Below are 19,391 nucleotides of genomic sequence, written 5' to 3'. Positions count from 1 at the left end.
CTCCAGAGAGACAAAATGGCACAAAGCTTGCCTAAGCTTAGAAGGGCTGGATTCAGGTTCTATCTCTCACACTAGCTATGTAAAACTCTTTAAGGTAGAAGTTTCTCACCAGAAGCTCCCTACACAGATGAAATAACAAAACGATATTTTTTTAAAAAAAGTTTCTAGAGCATTTGGTTCAACTACTTTGTGGGTTAAATAGGCTTTTGTGGCCTGTTGACCTAACCACCATTGACAACACAGTTTCTATGGATAATTGCATTCTACATTCTAAACAACTGACCTCTAAATAAATTTTCAGAACCAGTTTGTGAGTTGGGGACTACCAGTAAAACAGGTTTGTTCACTGTCACTTCCCTGTTTCAGGTTTATCACCAGACAAATACTGTTAGGACTCAGGAAAGTCATGTTGGTTACCTAGACATCAATTTATTCTAGACAAATAGCAAAACTAAGAACTTATAAACAAGGTCATTGTGAAGAATAACATATAAAAATGAATCAGCTCAATTTTCTGACAATTCAGAATGGTATAGATCTGCACTTGACACATACATTTGAAAATCTATGATAATTCAGAATATCATCAATTGTTAGAGAAAACCCTTCCATTTACCTAGGGGTAAGGGTAGAGATGAGGAAGGGTGACTCCTGCCACATTGGGGCAAAGGAAGATTTTCTCCTCTTAGCAGTTCCAAAGATCACAGACTGGCAGGCCTTTTAGACAGCTCAACTTCTGGCTATCTCTAGTTTATTCTTTAAAAGAATAATTTTAGGGGCAACTAGGTGGCACAGTGAGTAGAGCACCGGCCCTGGAGTCAGAAGGACCTGAGTTCAAATCTGAAATCAGACACTTAACACTTACTAGCCATGTGATCTTGGGCAAGTCCTTAACCCCAATTGCCCCTCTAAAAAAGCAAAAAAAAAAGAATAATTTTGCATACCCTCTAACTCATCCCCACAATTATGGAAAAAAAAAGACACAAAGACATGGTCTAGGATTTCCCTTAGGGACATTGTGGTATAGCAGAAAGAAAATAGTCCTGAGAATCAAGAGAGCTAAGTTCCAGTTTTGACTGCCACTATTGAGGTCTCTCGCTGGGCCTTAGTTTTCTCATCTGTAAAATGAAGAACTGGGACTAGACAATTTCTAGTAAAATTATATTATTCTCAGTATTTATTACTTACTATGTGTATGATACTAGAGTAGTCATTAGGGGTTAAAAGAAATAGGAAACTATATGCTTGCTTGTAAGAAACTTGCAATCTTATTGAATCTAGGAGGGTTTTGGACAAACATACATAAAACAACATGTAAAATGAAATTCAAGTAAGTACTAACATTCAGAAGGGGAGAACAGTAAAGTCAAAAGATTCAGTGTTATCTTGAAAATTCAAGAGTGGTCCCTAACCTGATAAAAAGGCAGATCTCCCAGTCCTCTGACCGTCTGTGTTTTGCTAAAAGCCAACTCTGTGCTGTTGACATATGGATGGCAGAGGGGCTCCAAGCTAAGGCTCTGGGCTGATGACATATAGCCCTTGAACCTGTTGTCACTCTTTTACCACTCTCCAGCCTTCATCAGAAAAGTCAGTCTTCATTCTGACTGAAGCTGAAGCCTTGACATCAGACGGAACTTCTTGGGAGTTACACTGTGATCCATTTGCTGTTGAGGACTTTAGGAGGCTAACCAGCCTGGTTGATTGGTATAATTTCCAGTCCTTTCTCCTTAACCCATAAGAAAAGGTCACACACAAATTAAAGACTAATGGGATACACCAGGCTATCTTTTTTAATGTTACCTGCTACAATATACATTGCGATTAGGCTTCAAAAACCATAGTATCATAAAGCTCAATGCTGTTCTAATGCCCAGTCCCAAGCAAGAGTAATGTTAAAACTATCAATACTTCAGTTCAACTGAACAGATATTTTAAAGCCCCTGCCATGTGCTGGGGATACAAACAAGCAAACAGAACTTGCCCTCAAGTAGTGTATATTCAGGGAAGATTCAGAGGGGGAGGGAGTACAAAAAATATAATTCAAAACTTCAGGAATCTTTAATTTCATCAAATAAGAGGATCTCCTCCAGGGACATAAGTGACAATCCCTCTGTAACTTGGCAAATGGTCTCTGAGAGCTGCTAAAGCCAAAAAAAAAAAGGTTATCAGCTTTGTGATGAACCTCTTGGAACTTAGCTGCACTGGTCCTCAGACAAAAGACATTCAGCTCATCACTGGGTCCGTCCTTGAAGCGTTTACCCTAGAGCAGGGGTGGCAAAAGAATCATTCCTGCCCTTAAAAAGCTTGCAATTTAGTAAGCTCCCCAAGAGATTTTCTTTGGTCAGTATTAATTGGACTTTTACCACGTCTACCTAGCAGCTCTTTTCCACCATATTTATTGCTGTGTGTGTGTGTGTGTGTGTGTGTGTGTTTGAGGAGGGGGAAATACAAAGTTTAAATAAGCTTTACCTGGGTGTTGCACCCCTACATGATCATCTTCCTTGCCACACCCTTAGTGCCTTCTCTGATTGCCAATTCTATTGGCTCTGACTCTTTGCCCATTCTTTTTGAGTTGATATTGCAGTAGGGGGAATAATACACAACATAAATCACAACAATAAAGAGACAATATTGTTTTAAAAGATATCTCTAGGGAATGGGTACTGAAATTTGATGCTGATGAACTTTAAAATTACTTCACGGGTAGAAAGTTCTCCTTATATAAAGGTGAATTTTCTCCATACATTTAAAGCACATTTCCTCTCACTTAACTACAAAGGTGAAAAACTGGCCAGCATTTAATAATAATCTTTTTTGTATAGAAATTTCTGTAGACTTATAGAACATATTGTTGAAAAGTTGTTGGGAAAGCAAAATTATTTTATACCTAGCCCTACTTCCCTACTGCATCCATGATGCACATTGAGAATGAGTTCCTACAGAAATAGAAATTAATATTAATGTAGCCTAAAGAGCAAACAGAGTAGAAATAGAAATTATGCAAAACAATCATCTAGGCTCTAACACATATGTAAAGTTTATCTAAACTTTGTGTGTATTCCTGCCCTCCACTCCCACACTGTATATTGAACACAGTGCCTCAGGCTTTTTTCGTTTAACCCAGGTACTACTGGATATCTTTGAAAATGGGATAAAGGTCTCATTTCTCCCATCAGGGCACAACCTTAACTTCTTTGTCACTCCTGCTTTCTGGTAACTAGGGTCCTTATCTTATAAAAATATCTAATTTTACCTTGGCTCTGATGCTGCCAAGTTTGTGTTTTCCTTGAAAAAAAAAAAAGCAAATAAGCAAACAAAAAACCTTCTACAACTCAATTAGAGAATATTCCTACAGACTTCCAAGATTAGAATTTCACCTTCCTGCCCAAAATTTTAATATCGCTATTTGTCCCAAGGCAAAATTCTGTATATAGGTATCTTACTATCAGCAAAGACTTATAAAATCATATGATTTATAGTCAGAAAGGACTTTAAAGATCATGTAGCCCAATCACCTCATTTTACAGAAGAGGAAATAGAGGCCCAGAGTGGCCATTACTTGCGCAAGGTCACATAGCATTTAAGTAGCCCAGCTGAGATTTACACTCAAGTCTTTCTGTAAAGCTGTTGTAGTAATGGAATTGGTTTTTTGTTTTTTGGTGGAGAGTTTTTTATTTTCAAAGGGGTGATGAAAGAGGTGAGGAGCTATCCAGCCACTGTTGCTTCTTCTTCCACTCGGGCTGGGCCCCCAGGTATCTCTGTCTACTCTCAGCCCCAGCAACCACAGGCTTCAGGGAACCCCAAACTCACCAGTTTCTTTTAATTCAGAGGGGACTGAGGTAGGCCTTCTGGGCTCCTCTTCCCAGTTGTCCCTGCCTGCCAAGAGGAGACAGTTCAACCATGACAGGAGTGAAATAAACCTTGTGCTCCAATCCTGGAGGTTCCCAAAGTTGGGGATCAATGGAATTTAATCCCACCTCTCCACTGGCTCACAGTATCATCTTTTAAAAATCATTTACCTTTATTTCTGGTTGTCCTTCCTTGGCAGAGGCCCCGAATACTCCAGCTTTCTGTTATCCTTCAATGCTGCTCAGTCTAATTGGCTACCATCAGAAAAACAAAAATTTAAGAACACTAGGGAAACTGCTATTTTGAAGACCTCCTTTTTCAAATGCAAGTAATTCCCACCAATCCCCCATCTGTGTAGCATATTGGATGTTCTTAAATTCTAATTAATCCCTTGATTTATAAATTCCCGAAATAGAAAACTCTCCTGGGTAACAGTTTATTTTGCAATTAACAGAGAGTTAAGGCTGTTTACTTGAAGACCTAGAATTTACATATAGGCCAATGTTATCATCCCTAGTTAATGACCAAAAAGACTTTTGGAAATACATAGTGAAGTAGAAATGACCATTAATATGTGTCTTTTATTCCTTCCCACTTCATTTTAAAAGATAAATAACATAGATTTCTTTTCCTCTCCCAGTGCCTACAGAGTGATCTTTTTTTCACATTAAACTTTAGTCAGGTTGTGAAGGGTTATAACCAATGGAATGAAGAATGGAAAAAGGAATCAAAACAAAACAAGAAAAAGAGAGAGAGCAAGTAGTTTGCTTCATTCTGCATTCAGACTCTGCTTCTCTTCCTCTGGGTGTGGACATCTCTTTCCATCATGAGTCTTTTGGAGTTGTCTTATAACCTTGTATTGCTGAGAAGAGCCCAGTCTGTCATAGTTAGTCATTACACATACGTTGTGTCTGTAATTGTATACAAATTTCTCCTGGCTCTACTCTTCTCACTCAACATCAGTTCGTATAAGCCTTTCCACGTAAATATGAAGTCCATCTGCCTCCTAATTTCTTATAGCACAATAGAATACCATTACATTCATATTCCACAACTTGCTTAGCCATTCCCCAGTTGATGGGTATCTGCTTGATTTCCAATTCTTTGCCACCACAAAAAGAGCTACTATAAATATTTTTGTACATACAGGTCCTCCTCCCACTTCTATGATCTCTTTGGGATACAACCCTAGAAGTGGTATTGCTGGGTCAAAGGGTATGCACTTATTAATTTGTTTGTTTCCTTTTAGTTTACAGGATTCAATTACACAATTCCTTGAGTTTCACATTTTGTCCCCCTCACTCCCCTGCCCCCACCATGGCGGCTTATAGTCAAGTATAGGATGTGTAAATACTTTCACATTATACATTAGGTTATAAGGATGGATTGTACCAGCTGGAATGAAAAATGGTAAAGAGGACATAAGACCAAATAAGAGAAGGAAAAAGATCAGGTATTTTGCTTCCACCTGGATATGAACTTAGTTCTTTCTAGTTCTTTCTCTGGATGCACATATTTCTCTCCATCATGAGTCTTTTGGGATTGACTTATATCACTGCATTACTGAGAAGAGTCCAGTCTATCAGAGTTGGTCATCACATATATGTTGTGTCTGTAATTGTGTACAAATTTCTCCTGGTTCTACTCTTCTCACTCAGCATCAGTTCTTTTAAGCCTCTCCAGGTAAATATGAAGACCGTCTGCTCCTCGTTTCTTATAGCACAATAGTATTCCATACATGCATATACCACAACTTATTCAGCCATTCCCCAATTGATGGGCACCCCCTTAATTTCCAATTCTTTGCTACCACAAAAAGAGCTGCTATAAACATTTTTGTACATATGGGTCTTTCTCTCATTTCTATGATCTCTTTGGGATATAACCCTAGGAGTGGTATTGCTGGATCAAAGGGTATGAAAGTATTTATAGCCCTTTGGAAATAATTCCAGATTGCTCTCCAGAAAGGCTGGATCAGTTCACAACTCCACCAGCAATGCATTAGTGTTCCAATTTGCCCACATCCTCTCCAGCATTTGTCATTTTCCTGTTTTGTCATCTTAGCCAATCTGACTGGTGAGATGGGGTATGCACTTATTTATAGCCTCTTGGACATAGTTCCAGATTGCTCTCCAGAGTGGTGGGATCAGTTCACAACTCCACCAACAATGCATTAGTGTTCCAATTTTTCCACATCCTCTCCAGCATTTATCATTTTCCTGTTTTGTCACCTTAGCCAATCTGACCAGTGAGATGTGGTACCTCAGAATTGTTTTGATTTGAATTTCTCTAATCAGTAGTGATTTAGAGCATTTTTTCATATGCTTATAGATAACTTTAATTTTGTCGTCTGAAAACTACCTGTTCATATCCTTTGATGATTTATCAAGTGTGGAATGACTGGTATTCTTATAGATTTGACTCAATTCTCTGTATATTTTAGAAATGAGGCCTTTTTCAGAGACACTGGTTGTAAAAATTCTTTCCCAATTTTCCACTTTCCTCCTAATATTGGTTACATTGGTACATTTATTTGTACAGAAACTTTTCAATGTAATGTAATCAAAATTATTCATTTTGCATTTTATAATGCTCTCTAACTCTTGTTTTGTCATAAAGTCTTCCCTTCTTCATAGATCTGAAAAGTAAACTATTCCTTGTTTTCTGAGACTGCTTACAGTGTCAACCTTTATACCTAGATCATGCACCCATTTAGACTTGATTTTGGTATATGGTGTTAGATAATGGTCTATGCCCAGTTTCTGCCATACTATATTCCAGTTTTCCCAGCAGTTTTTGTCAAACAGTGAGTTCTTATCCCAAAAACTAGGGTCTTGGGTTTATCAAACAATAGATTACTATAGTCTTTGACTTCTGAATCTCATGTGCCTAATCTATTCCATTGATCCACTCCTCTATTCCTCAGCCAGTACCAAGTAGTTTTGATGACTGCTGCTTTATAATACAGATTGAAATCTGGTATAGCTAGTCCACCTTTCCTAGCATTTCTTTTCACTAATTCCCTTGATATTCTGGACTGTTTATTCTTCCAAATGAATTTTGTTACTATTTTTTCAAGCTCTATAAAGTAGTTTTTTGGTAAATTAATTGGTATGGCACTAAATATATAATTCAATTTAGGTAAAATTGTCATTTTTATTATATTAGCTCGACCCAGCCACGAGCAATTGATATTTTTCCAATTAGTTAGATCTGACTTTATTTGTGTGAAAGGTGTTTTGTATTTGTGGTCATATAGGTCCTGGGTTTGTTTTGGCGGGTAGAATCCCAAATATTTTATAATGTCTACAGTAACTTTAAGTGGGATTTCTCTTTCTATCTCTTGCTGTTGGACTTCGTTAGAAATATACAGGAATGCCGAGGATTTATGTGGGTTTATTTTATATACTGTAACGTTGCCAAATTTATTGTTTCAAGTAGTTTTTTCCTTGATTCTCTAGGTATGTCATCATATCATCTGCAAAGAGTGATAGCTTAGTCTTTTCTTTCCCTAATTTGATTCCTTCAATTTCTTTTCCTTCTCTTATTGCTACTGCTAGCATTTCTAGTACCAAATTGAATAAGAGGGGTGATAGTGGACATCCTTGTTTCACCCCTGATCTTACTGGAAATGCTTCTAACTTATCCCCATTACATGTAATACTTGCTGATGGTTTTAGATAGATGCTACTTATTATTTTAAGGAAGACTCCATTTATTCCTATACTCTCTAGTGTTTTTAATAGGAATGGGTGCCAAAAGCCTTTTATGCATCTATTGAGATAATCGCATGGTTTCTGCTAGTTTTGTTGTTGATGTAATCAATTATACTGATAGTTTTCCTAATATTGAACCATCCTTGCATTCCTGGAATAAATCCTACCTGATCAAAGTGCATTATTCTTGTGATAAGTTGCTGTAATCTTTTTGCTAATGTTTTATTTTAAATGTTTGCATCTATATTCATGAGAGAAATTGGTCTATAATTTTCTTTCTCCATTTTGTCTCTTCCAGATTTCAATATCAGTACCATATTTGTGTCATAAAAAGAATTTGGTATGACTCCTTCTTCTCCAGTTTTCCCAAATAGTTTGTGAAATATTGGAATCAATTGTTCTTTAAATGTTTCATAAAATTCACCAGTAAATCCATCTGGCCCTGGAGATTTTTTCCTAGGGAGTTCATTGATAGCTTGTTCAATTTCTTTTTTCTGAGATGGGGTTATTTAAGTAATTTACTTCCTCTTCTGTTAGTCTGGGCAACTTATATTTTTGTAAATATTCATCCATTTCACTAAGATTGTCAAATTTATGTGCATACAATTGGGCAAAATAATTCCTAATTATTGTTTTAGTTTCCTCTTCCTAGGAAGTAGATTCACCATTTTCATTTTTGATACTCATAATTTTATTTTCTTCTTTCTTTTTTTTTATCATATCAACTAAGGGTTTATCAATTTTATTGGTTTTTTCATAAAACCAGCTCTTAGTTTTATTTATTAATTTAATAGTTTTCTTAATTTAAATTTTATTAATCTCTCCTTTGTTTTTCATTATTTCTAATTTAGTGTTTAATTAAGGATTTTCAATTTGTTCTTTTTCTAGCTTTTTCAGTTGCATGTCCAATTTCTTGACCTTCATTTTCTCTATTTTATTCATGTATGCATTAAGGGATATAAAACTTCCCCTAAGAACTACTTTTGCTGCATCCCACAAGTTTTGGTATGTTGTCTCATTGTTGTCATTCTCTTGAATGAAGTTACTGATTGTTTCTATAATTTCTTGTTTGACGCACTCATTCTTTAGGATTTTTTAATCTATTTTTTCCATGGCCCTTTATTGCATATAATTTTTATTGTATCATGATCTGAGAAGGATGCATTTAATATTTCTGCCTTTCTGCCCTGAATTGTGAGGTTTTTATGCCCTAGTACATAGTCAGTTTTGTGTATGTGCCATGTACCACTGAGAAGAAGATAAATTCCTTTTTATCTCCATTCAGTTTTCTCCAGAGGTCTATCATAGCTACCCTCTCTATAATTCTATTCATCTCCTTAACTTCTTTTTTGTTTATTCTGAAGTTAGATTTATCAAATTCAGTACAGAGTGATCTTGAAATACTAAATGAAATCATTATGTCACTAATAATTCTTTTTAATAATTCTTAGCTTTAAATTAGCATGGTACAGTTGAGGTAATGAATAGTGACTTGTAAATATTCTTCCATCGAAAAGCAGCGTATAATATGAATGAAAACCTCAGGGTGGGGCAACCTAGATTCAGGTCCAGGGCCAACAATCTCTGTATGGCTTGAAGTAGGTCACTTAATCTTGCAGTGCCTGAGATCACTCTCTAAAACTCTTAATCTGCAGACCCCCTTACAGATCTGCATTGGTAGAGGGAGTTCTCACCTGAAGTTCCCTATACCCTTAAAAATCACTGGTGCTATGAAAAATGGTAGCAATAAGCTGTGTAAATTCCATGTCTATATCTTCTGTTTAGTATCTAATCTGTTTTCTCTATGTGTATATATTCACACACATACAAAAACGTAGATATTACCCTTCCAGAAGCCCTTGAAGGTCCGGCTTGGAAGAGAGGGTCATTCATGGGCTATAGATCTTTCTTACAAGAACTAGGTAGAACTAATGTGGAAAGGTTTGTAACCAGAAAGGTTGGCATGAAGGATGCTTCATTCTGTTTTGTTTTCCTCTAGCACTTCATAAAAACTATCCATCGAGGCGTGCGTATGTATGTAGGCAGTTGTTTGCATGTTGTGCCTCCCTCATTTGACTGTGAGCTTCTTGAAAGCAATGATGGGTTTCTACTTGTCTCTGTATGACCACCACTTAGCACAGTTCCTGGAACATAGTCGTTGCTTAATAAATGCTTTTTGACTGACTGAATAAAAGGGGTTAGATCTCCACTGGTGGAGAAGGGAGTTGGGAAGGTGGGTGAGGGTTCTAACATATGTTTAAAAACCAACTCTCTGTAGGAAAACAAACCCCACAAGCCACACTTTTAAGCTTAACTTGCATTATTAACATTTTCTCTATCTCTCTTTTTTTTGGAGGGGGGAAGGGATGGCAACTGGGGCTAAGTGACTTGCACAAGGTCACTCGGGTAGTACATGTCAGGGGTCTGAGGCCGGATTGAACTCAGGTCTTCCTGACTCCAGGGCCAGTTCTCTATTCACTGTGCCACCTAGATGGCCCTTTCTATCACTCTCTGAAGTACAGAATCTAGACAATCAATGAAAGAGTAAACCAAGTCCTGATTTGTAGCCTTTTCCTTATTTTCAAAGTGTAAATGTTCACACTGAAAATTAAACAATTAGCTCTCTGAGCTGGTACGAGGTGGCTTCAGCACATACTTCCCTTGTGCATTGTCAATGCTGGTAATATTTTTTTTAGGGGAGAAACTGTGATTCCATATCTAATAACAATGTGGCTATAAATCTTAGCAGATTTTATTTGATTGTCTGTACTTGGAATAAAAATGTTCATTTTCTCCTTACAGGTCGAGACTGCCAAAGCAATAGTGGATTGTGGGCCTCCTTTGATCTACAACCATATTCAACTCAATCTAAAGAAATTCAAGGTATCCTTGGGGTGATTTCTCTTAGTTACTGTAATAGCTAACAATAACAAAAAAAAAGTCAGCTGCAAACTCTGGGGATTTAAAAGGTCAGGCATAGTAACTGGTTTGTTTATTTTTTAGCATGGGGAAGGCAGGGCAATTGGGGTTAAGTGACTTGCCCAGCTAGTAAGTGTTGTGTCTGAGGTCGAATTTGAACTCAACTCCTGAATCCAGGGTTGGTGCTCTATTCACTGTGCCACCTAGCTGCCCCTAGTAATTGTTTTTTTAATCATTTTATAAAAAGAACAGTTGGAGAAACCAATTTAAACTCACTTGTTTCTGAATAGAACTTAGAGGTCACTGCACCAGAGATCATTCTTTTTTCTTATCATTACCTCTCATCTTATTACTAATTTTTTTTAATTATAAGGGGAGATAGAAGAAAAATAGCAGTAGAAAAATGATAAAAAAAATATTCCTATCAGTTAAGCATGCTGCCAATTCTAAAGGTTAGGGTAATTTTTACCACTTAACCATATTTTTAAGACATAGTTGCCTGTGGAGAGTTGGTGTGGCATGGTTACTCAGATAATATCTGGTCATAAAATCAATATGTTGTGGTTTGAGGCTTTCATTTGATTTTTGTTCTTAAGTGGTATTGCCTCTCTATGTTGGGGTTGACAGTGATGATTTTAAACCGTAGCATGAGCTTGTTCATTTTAAAGAGAGAAATGAGAGCAGGAATCAAGGAGCGGTCTTAAATGGATAGGATAAAAGGCAAACAACCAACTCAGAGCAAACCAGGCTAGCATTTTGTGAAGTCTAGAAAGTCAGAAATGTAGTGAAAGGCTAGCCCTCTCCTCCAGCCTCAGTGGTTTTCTGCTTTGGAGCCCTGTGAAATCTCCCTGTCGAGACTTGTTTTTCTCTCTATTGCCATTGTCATGTCTCAGTGTTGTTGAGGGGTGCCCTAATGTTAACACATTCCTTGTTGCCTTTGTTTTTTAACTCCTATTCTGCACATGAGGGTAGTCTTCATTTTGGTATATTTGGGGTCACAAAGGATTCATTTGAAAAGTTTCCCCTCATGATTATCTTCATGATTGCAGAAGATTTCTGTGCTCCAGCACTGGGTTCTTAACTGAAGGAAAACAAATGCAGAATAGAGGGAATCAGAGAGACAGGTAGTAAAGGTGCTGATGTTCCCGAAGCTTTCTAAAGCTTTGCCCTGTTCTTGAACTCTACAGAAGGAGACAGAAAGGCTTCGATTCATTGAGAGAGAAAATCGCTGGCTTATGGAGAGGATAGCTTTCATCATGAGGACCCAGGATGCATGTGACATCTTGAATGACTACAGACAAAAATGGTAATAAGGGAGGAGGAGAGGGAGGAAGGTAGAGGAGAAGTTTCAGGCAACACTAAGTCAGAGATAGGTTGTAATCTGAATTGACAGAGGGAGTACCCACATTTGCAGTTCCCTCCCCACACTGATGGAATCACAGATCCTTTAGGTATTAGAATAGTAATAATAAGATTTTACCCCTTGTGCAATGGTTCATAGGAACATTAGATATAATAATAGTAGAATATAATATTAAACTAAGTAATAGTAGAATAGTGTCTTGTCTCAGGATTGATTCTATTTGAAACCCACCAAAAAAGATGAGAATGGGGCAATAATAACAACTTACATTTAAATAGTGCTTTAAGGTTTCCAAAGCACATTTCATTATCACCACACACTAAAGGAACAATTCTAGGGTGTACAACATTATTTAAGGGTATTTGATGGCTAAGTAAAATGCTGTAAAAGAGAAGCATGAAAATGAACTCAAGGAATACAGCATTTTAATCCACTCCTTTTTTTTGCTTAATTTAGTATTTTATTTTTCCTCAATTACATGTAAAAACAATTTTCAACATTCATTTTTATAACTGAGTTCCAAATTTTCTTCCACCCTCGCCACCCCCTCATTGAGCAATTTGATATAGATTATACATGTGTAGTCCTGCAAAATATATTTCCATATTAGTCAAAGAAAATATAGACCAAATATAGACCAAAATTAAAAGAAAAAACAAGAAAGTAAAAAGAATATGCTCCAATCTGCGTTCAGATTCCATTAGTTCTTTTTCTGGGGATGGATAGCATTTTTCATCATAAGTACTTCAGAGCTGTCTTGGACCACTGTATTGCTAAGAATGGCCAAGTCGTTCACAGTTGATCATCCTACAATCTTGCCATTACTGTGCACAATTTTCTCCTGTTTTTCCTCATTTCACTTTGCTTCAGTTGATGTAAGTCTTTCTTGGTTTTTCTGAGAGCATCTAGTTCATCATTTCTTATAGCACTATAGAATTTCATCACAATCATATATAATGGCTTGTTCGGCTATCCCGCAATTGATGGGCATCCCCTCAATTTCCAATTCTTTGCTACCAGGAAAGAGCCGCTACAATATTTTTGTACATATAGGTCCTTTTCCTTTTTGTTTTTTTTATCTCTTTTGAGATACAGACCTAGTAGTGGTATCATTAAGTCAAAGGGTACATACATGGTTTTATGGCCCTTTGAGCATAGTTCCAAATTGCCCTACAGAATGGTTGAATCAGTCCACAATGCCACCAACAGTGCATTAATATCTCATTTTTCCTATATCCCCTCCACCATTTGTCATTTTCCTTTTCTGTTCTATTAGCCAATCTATTTTATCCTCTGGCTCTAGAATATCAGGGCAATTTTCCTTGATGATTTCTTGAAAGATGTTTAGTCTCTTTTTTGATCATGGCTTTTATGAAATCCAGTAATTTTAAAACTCTCTCCTGGATCTGTTTTACAAGAGAGTTGTTTTTCAAATAAGAAATTTCACGTCTTCTACTTTTCATTCTTTTGGTTTTGTTTTACTGCTTCTTGATTTCTTATAAAGTCATTAGCTTCCACCTGCTCCATTCAGTTTTTTAAGGAATTATTTTCTTCAATGAGCTTTTGTACCTCCTTTTCCATTTGTCAATCTCTGCTTTTAGGGCATTCTTTTCCTCATTGGCTTTTTGGACCTCTTTTACTATTTGGCCTTTTCTGGGGTTTTTTTTGTTGTTTGTTTTTTGGGTTTTTTTTTGTCTTTTAGAGGGCAATTGGGGTTAAGTAACTTGCCCAAGGTTACATGGATAGTTTTTGTGTGTGTGTGTGGGTGTCTGAGGCCGGAACCGAACTCGGGTCCTCCTGACTCTGGGTCAGCATTTTACTCACTGCACCACCTAGCCGCCCCTCTTTTCTGTTTTTTTAAGGTGCTATTTTCTTCAATATTTTTTGTGCCTCTTTTACTAAGCTGTTGATTCTTTTTTCATGATTTTCTTGTATCACTCTCATTTCTCTTACCAGATTTTCCTCTATGTCTCTTACTTGGTTTTCAAACCCCTTTTTGAGTTCTTCCATAACCTGAGACCAATTCATACTTTTCATGGAGGCTTTGGATGTAGGAGCTTTGACTTTGTTGTCTTCTTCTGAGTGTGCATCTTCCTTGTCACCATGGTAGCTTTCTATAGTCAGAATTTTTCTGTTGTTGCTCATTTTTTCCGGTCTATTCCTTGACTTTTAACTCTTTACAAAAGTGGGGCTCTGCTTCCAGGGTGGGGGGCGTACTGCTCCAAGCTTCAGGGCTTTGTGCAGCTTTTTTCAGAGATACTTCAAGGGACCTATAAGTTTTCGGTTCTTCCAAGGTGTTATGACCTAAGGAGAGGTGTGTTTACTACTTTTTTGGCCTATACTCTGATCTGTGAGTGATCACAAGCCCTCTTTTCTGCCCTGGAACTGTGACCAGGGTCCCTACCCACTGTATCCACAAGCTCTGGTGTGCTACTGCTCCTCCTCACCCTGGGACTGCCACCCAGATTCGAGTATGGGTGCCCCCAGTGCCAGCAAAGAGAGCCCTGTCATTTCCTTCTGACCAGTTGTTTGACCTCTGTACTGTCTGTAGGCTGAGAGCTCTGGAAGCAGCTGCTGTTCCTGCTGATTCAGACACTCCCAAGGCCTGCTCTTAGTTTGCTGGAGATAGTCTGTACTGTGACAGACCTTTCTTGCTGCCCTTCTAAGTTGTTCTGGCCGGGAAAATTTGTTTTATCCTGTTCTTTTGTGGGCTCTGCTGCTCCAGAATTTGTTTTAGGGCATTATTTAAAGTATTCAGAGGGGTTTGGGGGAGAGCTCAGGAGAGTCCCTGCCTTTTCTCCACCATCTTCTTTAATCTACTCTTTAAATATTTAGGTCTTATATTTGGAAATATTCTTTTTTACTCTCTATGTCTATGAATCAGCTTTTGAGTAGAGGATTGGCATATTTTGCTTTGTTCCTCCCCACCCCTGACTTACTCCATCCACTCCTAAAAGAGAGGTACATAAAGTTTCTCATTTTATTTAGGGCTCACCATATTAGTGCTGGACCTTTAGCCCTACTTCAGCTCTGAACTCCCAAACTCAAGTGAGCCACAGGGCAACTGCCACAAGTTTCTCTTGAGAGAAAAACAGATAGAGACAAATAGAGACAAGGCAGAGAACCACAAAGATACAAAAAGACAGATAAACAGAAACAAATACAGATGTATATATACACATGTATTTATACAGAGAAAGATAGATAGAGACAGAGAGAAAGAGAAAGAGAGACAGAGAGTGTGTGTGCTTAGGTTTTGACTTTGGTTTTTGATAGCCTAGTGGCACACCACAATTAAGAGCTGTTTTAATGCAGTGGTAATCTTAAATTCTATAGACTTTTAGAGATAAAAAGGACATCGAAGGCCATATGTAAAGCCCTACAACCAAGTTATTCAGCATTCATAACAGTCATTATGTTTTTAAAGATCTCCAGAGATGGAAATTTCATAGAGTCTTCTAGCTGCCATTTCTGTGGTTCAGCATCCCTCACTGTGAAAACAAACACACAAAACATTCTTCATCATGTCGTGCCCAACTCCACATGTTATTTAAATCAATTTTCTTTTTGGAAACATACAGCTGATTATCCTCCTTTTAAATAATCTTTTATGTACTTAAAAGATGATTACTGATCACTCTAGGATAAATAACTCTAACTTCTTTTATTTTATTAATAATTGTTAGGATTGGAGACAGGAGAGCACTGTCCTTGGAGTCAGGAGGACCTGAATTCAAATCCAGCCTCAGACACCTAACATTTACTAGCCATGTGACCTTGGGCAAGTCACCTAACCCCAATTGCCCTGCCTTCCCCCCTCCAAAAAGCAAACATAATAATAATAATAATTGTTAGGATTTTGTTTTATATATTAACACCTAATCCACCTACCAAAAATCACCTTATATAGAAATCAAAATGAGGGGCTTTTTTTTCCCCAAAAGCAATCTCTTTAAAAAAAAACAGTAGTATATATATTTTAGCACTTATCTCCAAGGAATTTAAAGCATTTTAAAGATTCATTAAAATCATTTCATTATCAATTCATTAAAATATGTAATTAAAGTATGGAAGAAGCATTAATTAATCCTTAAACATTACTGAGAGAATGATACAGGACCACCAACATTATGCAGCTACATATGAGAAAACGGAGGGACAAAGGAATTTTCTATGGTCACCAGAATCCAGTATAGATTATAAGAGTAAGAGTAATTATAAGATTATAAATTCATTTTTCTAGTAAATTGGGGTTAGCTGTAATGGCAATCCAGGCAATAATCATGCAGACAATTTTCATCCACTAGACAGTTGAAAATCCACATTGGACAGGTTGTCTTTGCCCCAGTGAGCAATGGAAGGACCCAGAAGAAATTTCTTGACTTACCACTTCTGTAATACTAGCCAGTGCTGGGTCTTTCCCACTAAAGCGACTGCTTAATACAAATCTAGATATATAAATTGGCAATAAGTTTGTGATGGCAGTTAACTCCTTTAAAGGGAGATTTCCTAACATGGCTGAAATTCTGTTTAAGTGCTCTATTTAAACAGAGGTAACCAAGCTTCTTCTCTTTTAACCTCAATTTAATCCCATGAAGGATGCTAGTCAGGACAACATTGAGAAGTCAGAGTGATTCCTGCAGGAGGGCCCTAAGCAACGAGATGTTTCCTTTGTACAGTCTGAAAGTCTTGCTTTCTTTGGTTCGGTGATCAAAATAATTCTTTAAGATATAATAATCCCTAAGGTGGGTTATTTACATCTTAGTATGAATTAATTAAAAGTTATCAGTCCCTTTTAATAATCCATTAAGGTCCAAAAAGAAGGTTTTTACAGTTTTTGTTTTTAATGGAGATTGGGGATTGAGGGAAAAGGAGAGAGAGAAAAGAACATGAAAATTTACTTCTTTGGGGGAGGCCTATTCTGAGGGGAGTATAACAGGGCTTTGGCTTTCGGATGAGAGTCCTAGAACTGGGCATTGCAAGATAAGGGGAACAAACTCCACCTGGTAAATACACACACACACACACACACACACACACACACACAACTTTGTATGCCTACTTTGCATATTTGCCTGGGGTCAACTAGTCACTAGGTAAAAGAAAATGTAATGTCTGCTTTTACAAGAAAGTGAAATAATAGTTCATGGCACGTTCAAAGTTGTCAAACTTGTTGAAGGAGGAAAAAAGAGTGTAAAATGATTAATTTAAATGACTTGCTAATGTCAGAGGGCCTCCAAACCTTTTTCTGAAGGGACTGCTAGAACACCAAATAATGAAGCATGAAGCTTGAAGATCTAGCCTGTAAAATTTTAATAAACAAGTCTTCAGAGTTTGTGTTTCCCTCCTCCAAATTCCATATCTTGTACAGTCACACAAGGATTATGGTCATTCAGTGTCCACTTCCCATCATCAGTGGGCTGGGAACCAGTCAAACCATGAAGAAGACGTGGCTTGGGAACAACTGACTTGTAGTTCAATGGAGAAAAGTGAGTTCAGAAACATAAAAGACAGAGAATAGAAGAAAGGCCTGAGGAAGTCATGTAAGCAAGAGCTGAGTCAGTAGAAGGCCTGGATTCAATTAGAAACAAGTTACATTCAATAGAAAAAACAGAAAACTAAGACAAAGTGTCAAAAATCCTGTCAGAACTAGAAATCATTCTATACTTCAGAGATGTTTGTTCCTTGTATTTTTAGGGAGTCTTCAGACCCTTCTCCCTGAAGACTGCAGAGTATTTTTTTTTTTTGCTTTTTGGATGGGGAAGGTGGGGCAATTGGGGTTAAGTGACTTGCCCAAGGTCACACGGCTAGTTTTTGTGTTAAGTGTCTGATGCCGGATTTGAACTCAGGTTCTCCTGACTCCAGGGCCAGTGCTCTATTCACTGCACCACCTAGCTGCCCCCACTGCAGAGATTTTTTTAAACTGAGGCCCACAAGAGGTTTTCATGACATCTGAAATTAGACCCCAATTCATGTAGCTGAGTGTGAATGCCCACCATCAAATCAAGGGTTCCAAACTTGGCTATAGGAACAACCTCATTGCATCTATGGCCCTCTACAAGCTTATGACTCATTTATTCATCCTGCCAGCTGAGGACAAGGAACTCTTAAGAACCGTGGCAGGCAGTCAGGGTGGCCAGGTGGCTCAGTGAGTAAGGACACCGGCCCCAGAGTCAGGATGACCTGGGATCGAATCCGGGCTCTGATACTTAGTACCACACCCAGAAATAACTGGCTGTGTAACCTTGAGCAAGTTACTTAACCCCAATTGCTTTAAAAAAAAAAAAAAGAACCGTGGCAGGCTATGGTTCCCTTCTCAGAATAATGTTGTTATTGTTTTTTAATGTATAAGTAAAACAAATTCATAGGCTGTAGGTTAAGAACTCAGGCCTGGAACACCTGCTCTGTGTTTCTCAAAGGAATAGGTGTTTATTTCCATGAGACTGTTAGCTCCTTGAGAGTAGAGACTGACAGTGTTATTGATTGCCTTTCTTGGTATGCTCTGCTCTTAGCACAGTGCCTGGCACATAGGAAGTACTTAAATGCTTACTGTGTGACTGACTGTCACTTCCACCGTCCTTTGCTCTGCTCTCTTGTTCAGAATGTGTCTGGTTTTCTGTGTAGGCTTACACAGCCCTCTTCCTTTCAATCGTTTTGAATCTAAGTGCCTTTAGACCTTAGGAATATACCCTAATTATAACAAGGATGCTCATCTTTGGAACTCCATCAGGAGAGAGTGCTCCATTTTACAGAGAGAGAAAATGAAAGTCATTGTGGTGAAAGCCTGGCTAAGTGCAAGGGGAGAGGAAAATTCTGGGGGTCAACTATGATTTGATTTTTCATACTATGGGAGAAAGAAAGAAACACAGATGATCATTCAAAAATGCATAATTCCAAAACATATTCCATATATATGTATATATGTACACATATATGTGTGTATCCGCATGTGCTTTTCTCATTTATGTATGTGTATGTGTGTTTGTTTTTATTGGCTTTAGATTTCAGGCCACAAATGGAAAAAAACACACTCAGATGCCCTCTCAGACACATATATTCATCCCCTCTTCGGATCTGACCCTGCTGCCAGTGAACTAAATAGCAACAGGAAGGAAGTCCCAGGTTACCATATATAATTCACAACTGAGATTTGTATTTGAAGGAAGAACAAAAACAAAAACATAGTTCAGAGGGAAAATAAGGGTATTTGCCTCTCATAAATAATAGTTCTCAGTGATATGATGCAGGAAATAGCTCTGCTTAGTTAACTCATGAGGATAAGAACACTCATTATACGCTGTCCTCTCCTCTGTAACAGAGAGGACCCTGGCTTGTGTACCTCCCTAGCAAGAAAGAAAAGATGCTCTTTCTGTTCCCTTCTGAGAATTTTTGGAATAGTCGAGCTTCATGACTGGCTATGCTAGAAAACTAAAATTACAATCCAATATAGGCAATACTTCCATGAGTGTACATTTGTTGTTGTTGTTTAGTCATTTCAGTTGTGTCTGACTATTCATGACTCCATTGGGGTTTTCTTGACTAAG

General features: G+C 37.7%; 1 protein-coding gene across 1 annotated transcript in view; it reads left to right on the top strand.

Moving 5' to 3' along the window:
- CFAP97D2 (CFAP97 domain containing 2) overlaps positions 1 to 19,391 on the top strand; it is a 54,695-nt gene that overhangs the window by 19,787 nt on the left and 15,517 nt on the right. Inside the window, exons 3-4 of the mRNA XM_069093949.1 lie at positions 10,368 to 10,448; positions 11,672 to 11,790. Of these exons, the coding sequence (XP_068950050.1) occupies positions 10,368 to 10,448; positions 11,672 to 11,790 (200 nt within the window). The remainder of the gene's footprint in view (positions 1 to 10,367; positions 10,449 to 11,671; positions 11,791 to 19,391) is intronic.

Source organism: Petaurus breviceps, unplaced genomic scaffold, assembly GCF_028583685.1.
Source record: "Petaurus breviceps papuanus isolate PSGF00001 unplaced genomic scaffold, PetGlider_PUasm1.0 214, whole genome shotgun sequence".
NCBI lineage: Eukaryota > Metazoa > Chordata > Mammalia > Diprotodontia > Petauridae > Petaurus > Petaurus breviceps.
The sequence above is the reverse complement of the archived record's forward strand: the minus strand, read 5'-3'. Positions and strand labels throughout refer to the sequence as shown.